Raw genomic sequence first — 16,394 nt, forward strand, 5'->3', positions numbered from 1 at the left:
TTGCAATCATGTCTCTCGCCAACAAGCTCTCCATCACCGACGTTGACCTGAAGGGCAAGCGCGTTCTCATTCGCGTAAGTCATCCAAACCCTGCTGTGATTCTGTGGTTCTGGTGTTGCCGGCCGCCGGCGTTGCTGGGGTGGGCGTTGGTTGCTCTGTGTTCGCTCTGCTCAATTACCCCACCATGCCACCACCATCTGCGCCTGATACCGGGTATGAGCTTACAGCCGTTCCGTATTCTGGCGATACGGGACGACCCGCGGGTATTCGCCTCGGGGCTCTACCTTCCTCCCTCTCCCTCCCATGCTACGCGCGGCGCGGCATTGGTGCATGTCACATACCCTACGGCCATTTGCCTGTTTTCCCACCTCTGCTGGGCTACTCCCCACTGACCGATCCCCGCAGGTCGACTTCAACGTCCCCCTCGACGCCAACAAGAAGATCACCAACAACCAGCGCATTGCTGGCGCCGTGCCCACCATCAAGTACGCCATTGACAATGGCGCCAAGGCCGTCGTCCTGATGTCCCACCTCGGCCGCCCCAACGGCCAGGAGAACCCCAAGTACAGCCTCGAGCCCGTCGTCCCCGAGCTCGAGAAGCTGCTCGGCGGCAAGAAGGTCCAGTTCGCCAAGAACTGCGTCGGCAAGGATGTCGAGGACCTCGTTAACTCTGCCGACAACGGCCAGGTCGTTCTGCTCGAGAACCTGCGCTTCCACATTGAGGAGGAGGGCTCCGCCAAGGACAAGGACGGCAACAAGACCAAGGCCGACAAGGCCAAGGTCGACGAGTTCCGCAAGGGTATCACTGCCCTCGGTGATGTCTTCATCAGTGAGTTCCCTTTCTTCTTTTCTCTCCGCCAACATGTGCGTGTACGACACCTGTAACACCTCGTACTGACCATTGGTAGACGACGCTTTCGGCACCGCCCACCGCGCCCACTCTTCCATGGTCGGTGTTGACCTGCCCCAGAAGGCTTCGGGCTTCCTCATGAAGAAGGAGCTCGAGTACTTCGCCAAGGCCCTCGAGAACCCCCAGCGCCCCTTCCTCGCCATCCTCGGTGGTGCCAAGGTCTCGGACAAGATCCAGCTCATCGACAACCTGTTGGACAAGGTCAACACCCTCATCGTCTGCGGTGGCATGGCCTTCACCTTCAAGAAGACGCTCGAGAACGTCAGCATCGGCGACTCGCTCTTTGACGAGTCCGGCGCCAAGACGGTCGGCAAGCTTGTCGAGAAGGCCAAGGCCAACAACGTCAAGCTCGTCCTGCCCGTCGACTACGTCACTGCCGACAAGTTCGACAAGGACGCCAACGTCGGTTCCGCCACGGACGAGTCCGGTATCCCCGACGGCTGGATGGGTCTCGACTGCGGCCCCAAGTCGGTCGAGCTCTACAAGCAGGCCATCGACGAGGCCAAGACCATCCTCTGGAACGGCCCCGCCGGCGTTTTCGAGTTCGACAAGTTCGCCAACGGTACCAAGTCGACGCTCGACGCCGCCGTTGCTGCTGCCGAGGGCGGCAAGATCGTCATCATTGGCGGTGGTGACACGGCCACCGTTGCCGCCAAGTACGGCGTCGAGGACAAGCTCAGCCACGTCTCCACCGGCGGCGGCGCCAGCTTGGAGCTCCTCGAGGGTAAGGAACTGCCCGGTGTTACTGCCCTGTCGAGTAAGTAAATCAATCCTCGTGAGCACGAGGATGCGTCCCGCTCTATGGACTCGATCGGTCTGATAGATGGGAAAGGTCGGGCTGGCAAAGCCAGTCTGTAGGAACCGGAAGAAAGGAGCAAGGGAAAAGTAGCCATGATGAACGTAATGCCCCCCGTGTCATGCATGTCCCTCAGTAGAGAAGAAAAAAAGTCACGACATCAATAAACAGTAAAAAACTAGACATTTTTCAAGCCCGAATTGTGAAGTAAAATAAGAAAACCTTTGGTATTCTTTTTGTGTGATTCCGTTCCAACCGTGGTATGCCGCCATTCGTCTGAGCTCGTACGTAGTCTATGCCCCATGGTCCTACACTGTCACGATGCGTCATTCAATTTCGACCCCTCCCCAAGATATCTCATAGGGTGTGCGTATTCATCGTCTCTTGGAGGCCTCGACTTTCTTCAGCTCCTCCCTAGGGCAAATGTTAGCATTGGAGGGCCATGACAGACCGCGGTTCGGCGGGAAATGAGGGGATAGCCGTACTTCAGTTGCGCAGAGAAGTCGTCGCTCGTGTCGTCGTCGTCCCAGCTCTCTTCCCAAAGGTGCTGCGTCGAGCCGCTCCCGCCGGCGGCCGCCTCGGTCTCTTCCTGGGGCCAGTCTGTTCGGGTCGTAGTCAAGTCAGCCGATGTTCAATTGTCAAATGCTCTCACTCTCCAGCCGGTCACCTCTGCCGAGGGATCACCGCTCCAGCCCCTCGGCTCCTAGCCGATCGATGCACGATGGCATTCCACGCTCAACTCCAAGCCGAAGGCAGAGTATCGGGGAGCAGGACAGAAGGGGCCGACGGGGCTAGGAGGGAGGGAAGGGGAAGGAGGACGGAAGAGCAACGCACCGTCAACGGGGAAGTCCTCGAACTCGTCGTCCTCGCCGAGCGCGGGCTTCTTGGCGGCGGCCTGCTGCTGCTGCGCCGTCGTCTCGTCGGCCTTAAGGTCGGCGGTCTTGTCCTGCGCGGGCTTTGCGTCCGAAGATGCCATTGTGTGTGTGTGTGTGTGTGTATGTGTTGAGGTTGGAGGTAAGAAGTGCGTTGGGTTTTGAGGGATGCGTCTGCGCTATTCTTTCTCCTTTCCTGTGGGTTCGCCTTGCGCGGGCGGTGGTCGTTGTCAAGGGGGGGAATGCTTTTCGGGTGAGAAGATCGCGGGTCGAAGAAGGGGATTCGGATTGTGAAGCTACGTGGGTTGTTGATAGAGAGAGGTTCGCGAGCAGCGGGATTGCAGTGGGTTGGATTGGTGATGGAAAGCTACCAGGGTACGTATGTACGGGGGGTTGCTGCCGCTGCTGCTGCTGCTGCTGCTGCGGAAGTTGCCGTGTTTGGCTGAGGTGCTGGGTGCGGCGGGGCGCTGGCAGGCGGCACTGGGAAGGCGTAATTGCTGGCCCTTGCGCGCTGGTCAAAGATACGGGATGGGTGGGGCGGGCCGGGATGGTTGAAGCTTTCGGCGGCCGGCGCACCTCTGTGATGAGACAACCTCTCGTCAACCTCCCCATGCCGTTCTTGATCCTCCATATTAGCACATGTGTTTCTTTCTAACATACACAAAACACTTTATCTAAGGCCCTCTTTTACGGTCTCCTTGCTAGTGTCTTGCTTGCTCTCCACATGACAATCAAGCGAGGGATTCGATGAGACTTTAGATAACCTCCTGGAGGCACTAACGTAACCGTAGCTGCAAAAGTATCATGTAACAACCTTTACCAATTGCAACCAGGTGATGTGAATACTATTCCGGGTAATCATATGAAGTACTGACAGCACGCTTGAGATATAGAGAGTCAAATTTACCGCTAAATCTACCAGATATAGTGAACTGTTCAGATGCCTAGGACAGTAAGCACACTACTGCGCAAGGCTGAGGTCAGCCACGAGAGCAGGGTGGAGGGCTACATGATGTAGTTTTCGGTTCAACGAATGGGGGATCAAAAGCCAATCTCTCACCAGAGTCTAGCAGGCCACGATCCCGCTTCTATTGAAACTACGACCTACATTGTCCTGTTCCCGGTTGTAGTGTCATTTCAACATAACTATTCTTCTCAACACTCAGCTCCTGCCTAACTGTTCTACCAACCTTAAGCACCCCTTTGTATGATCTTATACCCTCAATATCGACACTATGATCTGAAGGACAGCGTCCTGAACGATACTTAAATGCTTCATAACATTGCATTGGTACATACAGCTTTTAGTCGGTCCTTTGCCAAATACCCTCCCAGCCCCTACAGATCGACAACAATAGAAACATGCACCTTGGAAGCGAATAGGGTTCTTGCTTTAGTCGCTCCGTCATAGAAGTGACAGGCTTTCTGAACCAAATATCCTGGATACGCGTATAGCGTGACAGGCTCCTGAGCCAAATATCCTGGACACGCGTATTTGTACCACTCATCCATCGGCAAGCCAATGACTTAACGACGAGAGCTAAATTAGACCGAGAGAGGTTCGTGTTAGATACGCAAAGAGGTGTGGGCAGCCGGTCTTTGGCAAAGTCACTGTCACGGACAAGCGAAACTGACCGAGACGTACCGACCTACTGTCAGGGTGGACAGTATTGCCAGGCTACCTTGAAGTGCGTTCCTGAAAAAGCTGAAAATGTAGCATCCCCAAGAATCATCGCAAAAGAATTTCCAACTTACTTCTCAAGGCGCTCACACGTAAAGCAGAGTCCGCTTTATTTTGTTGTCGTACCAAATTTGACGAGGAACCTTCGAAAACATCAACAATTACAATACAATGCCTTCTACCGTTCGCTTTTATAGCATCCTCATCGTTTTCGGTGTCTGCAAGGCCCTTTCGTCATCAGGATGCACCGAGAAACAGGACCATTTCCGCGACCCCCCTTCGAGACAACGCCCGAGATTCAGATACTGGCTTCCAGATGCCAGCGTTGATCCTGATGTTGTGAAAGCGGATATCAAGTCTGCCGGAAGTATTGGAGCTGGCGGCGTAGAGTTTTTGCCGTTCTATAACTACGGAGGGGAGCTCGGAGGGCCTCCGTTAGGGGTCGACTGGTCTACCTATGGCTTCGGCACACCGGCATACCTTCAACTCTTCACCTCGGCGTTAGAGGCTCACAAGGAGGGTGGCATGGCAATGGACTTCTCACTCGGTCCAAATCAAGGTCAGGGTATTCCAGCTCATCATGACGATGAAGGGCTACAGTGGGATTTGGTAAGTAATTACTTCGCAATCGGAACCTGAGGGGTATGATGCAAACTAACTTATCCTAGGTTACAACCGCCCAAGAGCTTTCTTTCGGTGGAACTTTTAACTACACGATTCCGGGCTGGGGGGGAGGCGAGCTTGTCGCCGCCATCTCGGCTATGGTTGTCTCCCGCAGAAATGTTTCTTACAATGTAACGGCGATTACCGGGCTCTCGACGGTGACTTATGAGGACCTCATATTGAAGAATGGGTCACTTGAGGACGTGACAAACATGGTATCCGAAGATGGCAGTCTACTGCTGGAGGTCCCTGAAGCATCGCCAGGTGGTCTGGGGTACGAGCTTTTCTTTTTCTACCAGAAGCTCTCGCATAACCAAAACGTTCACTTTTCCTCCAACACAACTGGTTCCATTTGGGACAACGGATCTTACGTGGTAGATCACTTCAGTGCCCGGGGTGCTCAGAAAGTTCAAGATTTCTGGGAGCACTACATCTTGGCCGGCAACGTCAAGGAACTTCTGAAAGAAACGGGCAATTACGGTAAGTCTCTGGGTGTCGCGTAGCTTACAGCCTTTACTGATCCTTAGTTATCTCAGGATGGGAAGACAGTCTAGAGATTAAATCCAATGTATCATGGACCCCGACTCTGCCTACACGATTTATGGAGGTTTTCGGCTACGACCTACGCCCTTATCTCCCTCTCATCGCGTTCGGCAACAACAACATCAACATTCAGAACAACTCGCCTGGGAGTATCCAGTGCAAGCTGGACACGCCAGACCAAGGAGAAGGGTATGTTAATGACTATCGAGCGGTTTTGGCAAAAGGGTATCAGGAGTACCTGGCTACTCTGTCGCGGTGGCTGCAGTCTTTGGGACTCGGACTTTCTTCACAGCCTTCCTACAACATGCCCATGGACATGGAGGCATCCATACCCTTTGTCGACGCTCCAGAATGCGAGAGTCTCCAATGGCATGACAATGTGGACGGCTATCGACAGTTTTCGGGCCCAGCGAACTTGGCTAGAAAGAAGGTCATCTCCAATGAGTTGGGTGCTATCTCTGGTAGAGCTTACAGCCTCACCATTCCAGAGTTGCTCTTCGCCATGAACCGAGCTGTTTCTGGCGGCGTCAATCAGTTCGTGATCCACGGACAGTCATACACCGGCAACTATCCCCAGACGACATGGCCCGGATACACCGCCTTCATCTACTACATTTCCGAGCTATACTCGGCAAAGCGTCCCGACTGGGACCATGGGTTTCACGCAGCATTGGACTACATGGCAAGAATTCAACATATTCAGCAGAAAGGGATTCCAAGAACCGATGTCGCATTTTACAACAAACAAACTGTCACTGATCCCAACATGGCGACGCTATATCGATTTGATGATCTCACCAAACAAGGTAAGTGTTTTACGCTATTGGGTTTTGCAACATACAGGCAACTGATACTTTTTTTTCAACAGGATGGTCGTACGCATATTTGTCGCCTGATAACCTCAATCTGCCACAGGCCTACGTCGAGGACAATCTGCTCGCACCCGCCGATGCAAGGTTTCAAGCTCTGGTTGTGCTTGGCTCTCAGAACGTCACCCAGAACTCTCTCGTTCAGCTGAAGGTCTTTGCGGATGCCGGCTTGCCGGTCATCATGGCGGGTGGCGTTCCGGCACAATATGCAACCCAAAACCGGACTGCTATTGACGAACGGCTTTTCAATTCGTCTTTGACAGATTTTCTGCAGCATAAGCACGTAAAACAGGTTGTAGAGGGCGAGGTTTCCCAGAGTCTGGAATATTTAGGCCTCAAGCCACGGGTGGGTGTTCGCACAAACGGTACTTGGTACACCACTTGGCGCGAGGATGCAGCAGATGGCATAAGCTACGCTTACATCTTCGGCGACACCGCGGCGGCATCTGGTGAGGTTGTTGTTGAAGCTACCGGCATACCCTACTTCTTCAATCCCTGGACAGGAACACGCGAGCCGGTTCTAAACTACAAGACCGAGGGGCATACCACGGTCATACCACTCAAGCTTGCTGGGAACCAAACCAAGATCATTGCATTCTCACAGAACCCAATCGAAAATGTTAAGGTTCCCAAGTTCTACGCAACGGACTTGTCAGAAAACGTTATAGGCTACAACGTAAATCTTAACGGTGTTCTGCTCCATGTTGCCGCAACTCCAAAATCAACACTCCTAACGCTGTCCACGGGCAAAACCGTTCAACATGAGAGCAAAGCTCCAGACCCATTCGAGCTAAAAACTTGGGAGCTTGTGTTAGAACTTTGGGAAGCCCCGAGCAACATGAGTGACGCGACAATCAAGGCTGTCAAGAGCAACACGACGCATCAGCTCAGCAACCTGGTATCGTGGACCGAGATCGATGCTGCAGCAAATGCTTCTGGAGTGGGCTACTACCACACCAACTTCACTTGGCCTCCAGGCTCGGTCCAAGACAACAGTGTCTCGCTGGGGGCATACATCAGATTTCCTCCAGTCTTGAATGCTATCACGGTGTACATAAATGGAGCCCGCCTTGCTCCCTTGGATTACGTGGATCCTATCATTGACATCACTCAATACCTGATCAGTGGAAGCAACGATATTGTTGCAGTGGTGCCAAGTACGATGTGGAATTATCTCCGCAGTATCTTGCCAGGTATTAGGAGCAGTGGACGACAGTTTTTGCAACTGGAAGCAATTCCTAAGACTGAAAATGGGCTTGTTGGTGTGGTCAGTGTCGTTCCTTTTGAATTTCTGCACATTGTGCCTTGAAGGTACGTCCAATGCGATGTTTGGCTACATTTGTAAAAATCAGGATGAGGTTTTCGTAGAATCAATGAGTATTGAAGTGGGTGATGATGAGATCTATGGTCATTTGGAGTGGTTTTCAGTGAGGTCGAGCATAGGATATTGTTCACAATCACGCCAGTTTCTCAATACCGGCGTTCATCTCAATTTCTGAAGTAAATTTAGGTGCGCTCGATCACAGCCTTGGAGTACAAGAAGTTCTAGGCAAATTGTGAGGTAAATGATAGCATCCACAATCAGAGACATCAATGGAGAAATCCGCGAAACACAAATGGTCTAGAGGAGCCACGTCCAACATTCGAAGAGAACAATATTCGATACGAGGGACTAGTTCTTAACACAATGTTTGTTATTCCGGCGTGTTACTTAAGTAGCTTTCAATGTAAATCCTCGGGCTTTGCATGACCGGCGGCATGGATCACTTATGGTGGACCAATTATACTTGTCCACCCAGAAAATGAACATACTCTTGCTGTCGGAACAGAGAACATTGCGGAGTCTACCAGGCTTTTGGACCCAAACCATATGGATCTTCAGGCAAGAACACTTCCGTCGGAATGGTCTTGTTCTTCCGTTGATCAGGAGTATTAACGACGCCGTGCTGTTGGGCAACTGGGCGCCGGGACCGGAAAGGGAAAGGGAAAGTTCGACATCTACTCTCATGATGCATGCCCCTTATACAGAGGTTGTGAGTTTTTAGACAGCCAGCGGGTGCCTTTTACTAACCGTAGAGTTTTCCAGGCGAAGACCCTACCGATTGGACAGACTTGACTGCCTTAAGTAAGTGATCTGAAAGATGCTCACTCGCTTTGCATTCATCTCCGCCTACAGGACACTCAGCCATCGCTGCCGTTCACTCTTCGCCCAAGCTTAAACTAAGTTGCTTCCCTTCCAATCTCAAGCTCCGCTCCCGATGCACCCCCCTCCCCCCCAAACTCCCCCGGTCCGCCGCCACCCTCACGCGTACCTGGGATAGTAATTCAGACACGCATTGCAATATCCTCCCTCCCACCACGTCTCCATGCGCACCATCACCTGGCACGCCCAGCCGCGCTGCCTGGCCGGCCGGCACATCTCCGTCCACCGCTCCGTCGTGTGGCCGCAATCCTCCTTGACGACCTGCCGGATGATGCACATGGTATTTTATTTTGGTCTTGGGTAACGCCCGAATGATAGAGCAGCTTGTGTAAGTGAAGGCTGGCAAAGAACTTGATATTGGGCCGAGCCTTGTCTACTGATACAATCCCCTAACGACCGCTTTAATATCCATCTGCCCGCTACAAGGTTGACTCCGCGCTACCAATGATTCAATGCTGTTACACTACTGACGACTTACACCAGTCATAGTCCCACGCAAACAAACTCTCAGTCCGACTGGGCATGTTTGTGGACTTTAGTCCCAGCACCGTGGGTATTAGCTGTAAGGAACAACCACCTCCAACACGCGGCAATTTCCCTGGCCCCCATGCCCTCCTAGTGTGGGAGGGGCGGAGAGTGCTACTCATCCTCGTCTTCGTCAACTTCTTCGCCCTCTTCTTGCTCCTCAGCCTCTTCGGCCTCTTGCTCTTCATCATCTTCTTCTGCCTCTTCTTCCTCATCCTCTTCTCCCTCTCCCTCCTCATCACCCTCTTCTCCCTCCTCCTCACCCTCTTCACCCTCCTCACCCTCTTCACCCTCCTCACCCTCTTCGTCCTCCTGACCCTCTTCTCCCTCCTCCTCGCCTTCTTCGCCTTCCTCGCCTTCCTCGCCTTCTTCACCTTCTTCGCCCTCCTCGCCCTCCTCGCCTTCTTCGCCTTCCTCGCCTTCTTCACCTTCTTCGCCCTCCTCGCCCTCTTCTCCCTCTTCTCCCTCTGCTCCTTCCTCTCCTGCTTCTTCCTCTTCACCGCCCTCTTCTTCCTCGCCTGCCTCAGCATCTTCCTCTTCCTCGTCATCGCCGTCACTGGAGTCATCATTCTCACCGGCACGACCGGAATCCACACTTTTCCTGAGGTTCGGAAACATGAGCGAGGGGGGCGGCTGCTCGTCCCAGTCATCAGGAACGTCGCTGAGCTCACTTTCGTCATCAGCCGAATCGTGGATGCTACCGCGCGGGCTAGATGCTGCTGTGGCCTGCGCTGGCGCCTCTTCGCCGTCCTCGCCCTCCATCGCCGTATCATCCTTCATCTCTGTGTCCTCACCCTCCTCGCCCGCCTCGGCCCGGCCTTGGTTCTCGGCGTCACTGCCCTCTTCAGCATCTCCAGCAGGAGTATGCGTCCCGTTCCTGCCGCTCGAGACCGAACCGACGCGGGACTTGGATGGCGCAACCGATGACTTTGGCGCTTCACCGAACCGGGCAAAGGCTTGTTCGGCTTTCCGGATGATGTCGGGCCTGCGGACGCCTGCCCTACGTCTTGGGGCTGCCTCCGGGGCCGCCGTCTTGTCTCCTTCGCCATTCGCCCCCGAATCTTGTGCAGCGGATGTATTGAAAAGGTTACCCAGCGAACTTGATGGTTTCAGTTCGAGCCCACCGTCAGCCTCTTCTCTGGCGCGAGCCCTAGCGCGCGCCTCGAGAACTTCGTGCGGTTCTGGGCCCGGCAGCGAAGGACCGATCTCCTGGTAGATGATGATGTAGCAGTCATTGATGAGATCGTCAATGGCCCCAGCTTTCATGAGTCCTCCATTGAGCTTCTTCAACTCGATTGTCTCCTTCAAGCAATTGAATGCAGGGATGTCCGTCGATGGACCCCCAGCCCACTCAGTGATGCGATCTGCCATGATTTCCAGTTCTTCTAGTGACGTCGACTTAAACGGGTCATCCAACGTCGGAGGAACTTGGAAGCCCTGCCGCAACAGTCTGAGATACGCCATGGAGCACATCTGCCACAAGTCGCTAAAATGGTAAAAGTCGGCGCCCTTTTTCCGTAGACGCCTGAGAACCATTTCCAGGTTCACCCTGTCGTTCATAACGACCAGAATCTTGACCATGAATCGGATGTACTGTGAAGTGTAGACGTGGTGTCGCCCGGGGCGTTCAGCGTCGCATTTCCAGACATTCATCACCATGGTTTTTGTGAACATGGACTCTCGGAGCACGTTGAAGGCAGCCTTGGCCTGAACAAGCTCGGGCGACTCGCCGTCTTCATCGAAGAGGAGGCGAGCGTGACGCATGATGATACGGTGCTGCCAGTTGGACTTGTCTTTGTCTCGAAGATGGTGTAGGTTCCTGATGACGTACTCCTCCCAATCTTCGTTATCGTCAAGGGTGATGTCGTCACCGAGCTCCATGCCGAATGGTTGTCTCGACAGGATATCAGCACCCTCCTGAGGCTTCAAGTCGCCGCGAACGACGAGCTTGTAGACGATGGAGACAATCTTGTAATGCGGCTCCAAGATTGGATCACTGTTCCGCGACTTGGGCACAGCAGACACAACCTCGACTGCATGCTCGAGGGCTGATATCAGATACTCAACCGTTGGGCGCGTCTCACGGTCCTTCTGACTCAACTGCTCGACGGGTTTCTGGTACATCTTCCAGAGGCATTTGGTGAGCATGTACGGATTCCTACTCCAGGTAAGCTACCGTCAATGTGCAAAACGGTGACACACTTACCTCCAGTCCTGCGGCTTGCGTCTCATGGCCCGCTTGAATAAGCCGGCCGCGTATTTCCAAACCTTGTAGTCTTGCATCTGGTCATGGACCACCCTCTGGAAGGTCCCAGTACCGAGTGGTTCAATAAAGAACCTCTCGAGGTCTGCATGTTGGAATGGTTCCATGGCGAGAGGCTCACGACTAGATGCATACAGGCGCATAGCAAAGTTGTGGTAGAGCTCGTACAACGGATCCTCGTCCTCGTCGTCAATGTCTACCTCCCAGGAGTTAGACAGCGCAAGGGTATAACAGTGGATTGAGTTCCGCTGGAACTTGAGCAATTCCCCTCGCTCCTTGTTCATCTTGTCGGCTGACCACAAGACTGCCTCGTCGAGCTCGTAGTCGAAACACTCGGCCAGGCGGAACCAGGCATCCCACTTATCTGGAGTGAACTGAAGCTGAAGTCGCAAGAATGTCGCCGCGAGTCGCAAGTCGTCAGTGGCACCTGGTGTTTGCCGTTTGCTCAGATCCACCTGTTTAAACCTCGTCAAGGCAATCATGCCCAGCAAAAAGAACCATCCGTGCTTCGCCAGGGCGCTCTCGGGGGTGTTGACAGCGACAACATCCAACTGGACACCCCCATTGAGCGCCTGGTAGAGTCTGAGGGGGTGAATCGGTCGCTTGAGGTATTCGGTGAAGTTCCTGAGGTTGTGGATCATCTGGGGGGTCGACTTTGTTTGCCCAATGGCACCCTGCATGTGCTCGATGGTCGTTTTGAGATCTGACTTAAGCAGGTCCTTCCTGGGCATCCGCCTTGCCAGGACCGTGATCTTGTCGACAAGATGCATAGCATTGCGCTTTTCCAGTTTCTCGGGGGGGCAACCGTGGTCCTGGACTTCGCCAGCACCGACGCCCAGCTTGAGACCGTGGAGGTCATACAGCACCTGGCCGAGGTAGTCTTCCCAATTCTCAATCTTCTTGAACTTCAGCAGCTCGACGCGCATCATCTTTAAGAAGATCTTGTTCGAGGCCTTGCAGCATTTTCTCAATCCGACGACCTGGTGAATGGCAGACAAAAAGTCCGCCAGCTCCATTTCTGGGTTCGGAAACAGCGTGGGATTCTGATTCACACCGACCTTGATCACCGTGTACTGAAGGCACCACACGCGCACCTGGATCTCCCGAAGCTTGTTCAGGAACGGTTGAAATGAGGGACTGCTTGGTGGCACGCGAGCCATGCCGATTCGGATTTCATCGTCGTGCATTGCAGCAGCATGAAGCATGCAGCTCATCTTGGCGAGAGCAGACGCCGTTGACTTTAAGTGATCATCGTCGACAATATCGTAGGCAGAGCTGTCGTTCAGAGCAAGCGAAAGCGCGGTAACCAGCAGTTCGTCGAGCGACTTGAGCATCTTCAACAGCAGCGGTGGTCTCGTTTCCACTGGGTTCTTAAGGTACCCGTCGCTCTCCAGGTCCGCGGTGAGCATCTCAATGGCCTTGAGTTGGCAGGAAAACTGCTTCGTGGAATACTTGATACTGGCATAGGCATCGCTAAGGCGTGTCCACAAAAATAATCGCAGTTCCGTGCTGGTACCCAAGAGAAACCTCCAAAGATCTTGGAGGCTTTGGCTCGCGCATTCCTTGATGGGCACTTTTTGCGTCTTGGAGCGGCCTGACGAGGAATCACCTTCAACTGGCGTGGTTTCGGCCGACGATACGGGGACATAGACCGACCCGGGATTGAGGACAGGCTCAAGGTTATCGATGACGGCAACAGGATCGCTGACGTTGTCCTGGAAAAGTCCGAGAAAGAAGTCCATGGTGGTCAGCTTGGAAATTTCCCTGTCAGCTGCTGCCTCAGACACCTCTGGTATCACGGGATTGTTGGGGAGATGTAGCTGTTCAAAATCTCCTTCCGAGAGAAAGTCCCGGAGGCTCGTCCAGCATTGCAATATGTACTCCCTTGAGGCATTCTCCGTCAGAGTTGTCGAGAAAATGGCAGCCCACAGGAAGCGAGCAGTCAAGCCCTCGTTGCCTTTTTGTGTAGCCTCGCGAAGCAAAGCCGATGCCATGTCCAGCCATCGTCCCAAGCGACCCTTGGCTTCAACGCGGATGCTGTAATCGACCACACTGTTAGGATTCGTGATTCGTTCATACACGTCGAGATGGATCTCGAACAGCATCTCCACGATGCTTTTGATAAACCCAAAGTCTTTCTCGGCCTCGTTCGAACGTTTTGCGCACTCAAGGTCGTAGTTGATGGCCAGAAGGATGTCCTGATCGAATCGACTGACGACCTGGACGACGGCCGTCTTCATGGCATCTGACCATTTAGCTTCGAGATAGCTGGGACAGATGGCCTTGACCCATTCGTATGCAACCTCTTGGGCGGTCATCCAAGACGAGTTGACCCGCCTCACAAAAGCAGTGATACCCTGCGTCTCTTTGAAAGGCGGGATGACTGACAGCTTCTGCGAGCCGCCTTTGGCATGCTCAAGAAAAGAGGAAAGACTCAAAGACGCCTGCGCTTGCTTATTGAGCAGGACTTTAGCGCTTTCCTCGTTGAAGGAGACGATTGCGTTGCGGAGGTCGGCCGTGGCCTGGTTCTTGATGGATGCCGCGCGCTCTTCTGACGCCAGCGAATCCAGCACTTGGCTAATGCGGTCTAAAGTGGCTTGGTCCGTGACGCCGATATTCTCCAGCATGTTCTTGGTGGCTTGGAATAGGTTCTGGTCGGCTGCTTGGTAAGGTGCTAATTGGGAAGCGAGAACGGCGCTGGGGTCTATCATTTCTTCCGCAGCCGCGGTTTCTCGCCGTCGGATTCGCTTGCTCCTCTTCTCAACTAGGCTCTCCTCTTCTTGGCCGTCGGGGATGCCTGCTGCCGACTGCGACCGTTTTCTAGCCGACTGAGAGCTGCCCCGGCCCTTGCGACTGTTCTCTGGAGGTTTTGGGGTGTCCCTGGGCACAGCGCCGGCACTCTCGGCCTTTGAGGCATCGGCAAACTTGGCCTCTTTCGTGGCGGCCTCGTCGCTGTCTTTGGAATCGAAGCCGTTGGGTTGGCTGTCCTGTTCTGGCTGACTCTCCATGACGACATCTTCATCATCGTCCGTTTCAGGAAGCTCAATGACGACAGCCCGGCTTGTTTGCCCCCTTTCGAGGATGAATTGGACGAGCGCCATACCCAAGTCGGCCCAAGATGCCGTTGAGCATGCTAATGTCAAGCGGGTAGCGCCGACTTCCTCAACGACGGTGCGGGCGGACCCAAATTCCTTGATCGGGTTCGGTAAGAAGGGTATGGGATCAATGTGCCGCTTGATGAAATCGGGCATGTCTCGCTTGACCCACGGTCCCATGATGGGGTGGGACAAGGCTATCTCGTCAGCCAAGAGGCGCAGCTGGTCTTTCAGCTGCTGGCCAGCGAAACCCTCGGCCAGCGATGGTGGCTCAACCTCAAGGACTGTGGGATCATCGTCGAGTTCGATAGCGGCCTCGAGGCAGTATCTGTTGATTCTAGAGCTCTTCAGGGAGGCAGCTACGCGGGCGGTGCGGCGCCACAGTTCGGCATCGGAGGGATCACGGTCGAGGGCGGCATTGAAATCGATGAGGGCATTGTGCATGTTTTGGAGAGCCTCGTCTTTCTCGAAGTAGACGGGCGCATCGTTTCCTAATGTGCGGGCGGCGTGGCGGGTGCGGTCGAGGAGGAACTGACCGCGGTTTTTGTGTGCCAAAAAGAAGGCCTGGGGAAGACTGCTGCCGACGGTGTCGACCTCGGCGACTTGGAGGTCCAGGTCAGCGGCGAGGGCAGGATCTGTGATCAAGTGTTGGGGCTGTCTCTCTGCCCTCTCGTACTCGGTGACAGCCTCGGGGTATTTGAAGATTTCGGATTTAAAGAGATCATCGTAGGCGTCGGCGGCTTCGTCGAAGAAGCGAGGACCCTGAGCATGCAGCTTCAGGGCATTCTGGAAACGCTTCAGGGCTTCGTCGACCTATCTGCTAGTCAATTTCTGGGCAGTGGGATGCGGATCGGTGTCGGCGCATACATGAAGCTCGCGGGTGGTATCGACCTCATCGTCACTGTTCTCCTCGAGCTCTACGTTGATGGGTTGGAAGGCCGGCTGCGCGACGATTAGTTTGATCCTTGTTAGTGGGTGTTTGCTATAGGGCACGCGACAAACCATTCTGACATAGGCACTCTTGCGAGCAGGGTCGTCGCGACCGTGGTTTTGTTCCAGATACGAATGATGCTGTATACGGTTTGTGTGTGTGTAATGTATGTTTAGAATGGGGTGGTTTGCCGCGAACAGCAGCTACCCACAGATGCCTAAGGGAACCTAGGTGGTGAGTGGGTGTACGACTATGGAGGAATTTACAATGCGCGTGGCTTCCGGCACTGACGCGACCTGAGATTGGAGACTCAATTAAATTGATTAATTGCTTGCTCTGGTATCCGTACAGGAGGGAAGAGCTGCCGGGGTACGTACCGCGCGCAACAGGAACAGGAACAGGGACAGGAACAGCAGCACACAGCACGGACCGTCATTGGTGGAGACGGTTAGAGCTGTTTACAATCACCTCCTTCCCTGATGATGGCACCGGACACCTGAGGCTCAAGAGTGGCATCCTGAGCCAGGCACCAGGTTTGATGGGAGCACAGCGCCTTACGTAATAAAACTAGGCCGAAAGGGCACCTGGCATCTCTGGAACATGGCAAACGGCGGCACTAACGAGAGATGCAACGCAACTGTTGCTCTCGTGGCTCCATCCAGCTTGGCCCTGTCAATCAATCAAACGGCTCGCAGCTCCCAGTCGTCCGCCTCGTCTCCTCTTCCCATCCCTTCCCATCATCCCGCTGCCGCTTCTCTCTCTATTCTGCCCCCTGTTGCCTCCATTAATTTGTTCCAAGCCGGCAACAGGCACAGACGACGGCGAGTCCAAGCTCACCACTACATCCGTATCCCTTCACCACCTTCCCCAAGAGTTCGTCCCCATTGACGCCGCCATCCCCTCGCCAATCTCACTCGTCAATTCGCATACCTTCTATTGATCCCCCCCACGTGTCCAACGACCTCGTCCTAGCCATATCGTCGGCCTTGCGACACCGTTCACAGTCGTCGCTGCAACACCCTTCCCCTATCGCCCACATGCAT

At 54.1% G+C, this 16,394-nt stretch overlaps 5 protein-coding genes across 5 annotated transcripts; 2 read left to right on the plus strand and 3 right to left on the minus strand.

Moving 5' to 3' along the window:
• Window positions 1-8: 8 nt before the first annotated feature.
• On the plus strand, window positions 9-1,675 carry CH63R_00036 (Phosphoglycerate kinase; the record flags this gene model as incomplete). Its single annotated transcript, XM_018295011.1, has 3 exons — window positions 9-74; window positions 406-829; window positions 909-1,675. The coding sequence occupies 3 exons, from the start codon at window positions 9-11 to the stop codon at window positions 1,673-1,675; spliced, it is 1,257 nt and encodes a 418-aa protein (XP_018163373.1).
• Window positions 1,676-2,080: 405 nt separating this feature from the next.
• Window positions 2,081-2,682, minus strand: CH63R_00037 (DSS1/SEM1 family protein; the record flags this gene model as incomplete). The annotated part of the gene is made up of 3 exons (XM_018295012.1): window positions 2,081-2,120; window positions 2,192-2,306; window positions 2,541-2,682. The coding sequence occupies 3 exons, from the start codon at window positions 2,680-2,682 to the stop codon at window positions 2,081-2,083; spliced, it is 297 nt and encodes a 98-aa protein (XP_018163374.1).
• A 1,748-nt stretch (window positions 2,683-4,430) lies between these two features.
• Window positions 4,431-7,643, plus strand: CH63R_00038 (Secreted protein; the record flags this gene model as incomplete). Its single annotated transcript, XM_018295013.1, has 4 exons — window positions 4,431-4,868; window positions 4,928-5,402; window positions 5,459-6,271; window positions 6,334-7,643. 4 exons carry the CDS (start codon window positions 4,431-4,433, stop codon window positions 7,641-7,643), a joined length of 3,036 nt encoding a protein of 1,011 aa, XP_018163375.1.
• A 993-nt stretch (window positions 7,644-8,636) lies between these two features.
• On the minus strand, window positions 8,637-8,816 carry CH63R_00039 (uncharacterized protein; the record flags this gene model as incomplete). The annotated part of the gene is made up of 1 exon (XM_018295014.1): window positions 8,637-8,816. One exon carries the CDS (start codon window positions 8,814-8,816, stop codon window positions 8,637-8,639), a length of 180 nt encoding a protein of 59 aa, XP_018163376.1.
• A 360-nt stretch (window positions 8,817-9,176) lies between these two features.
• Window positions 9,177-15,425, minus strand: CH63R_00040 (Transcriptional corepressor of histone genes; the record flags this gene model as incomplete). Its single annotated transcript, XM_018295015.1, has 3 exons — window positions 9,177-11,220; window positions 11,269-15,233; window positions 15,288-15,425. 3 exons carry the CDS (start codon window positions 15,423-15,425, stop codon window positions 9,177-9,179), a joined length of 6,147 nt encoding a protein of 2,048 aa, XP_018163377.1.
• Window positions 15,426-16,394: the final 969 nt, after the last annotated feature.

Source organism: Colletotrichum higginsianum, chromosome 1 (genome assembly GCF_001672515.1).
Source record: "Colletotrichum higginsianum IMI 349063 chromosome 1, whole genome shotgun sequence".
NCBI lineage: Eukaryota > Fungi > Ascomycota > Sordariomycetes > Glomerellales > Glomerellaceae > Colletotrichum > Colletotrichum higginsianum.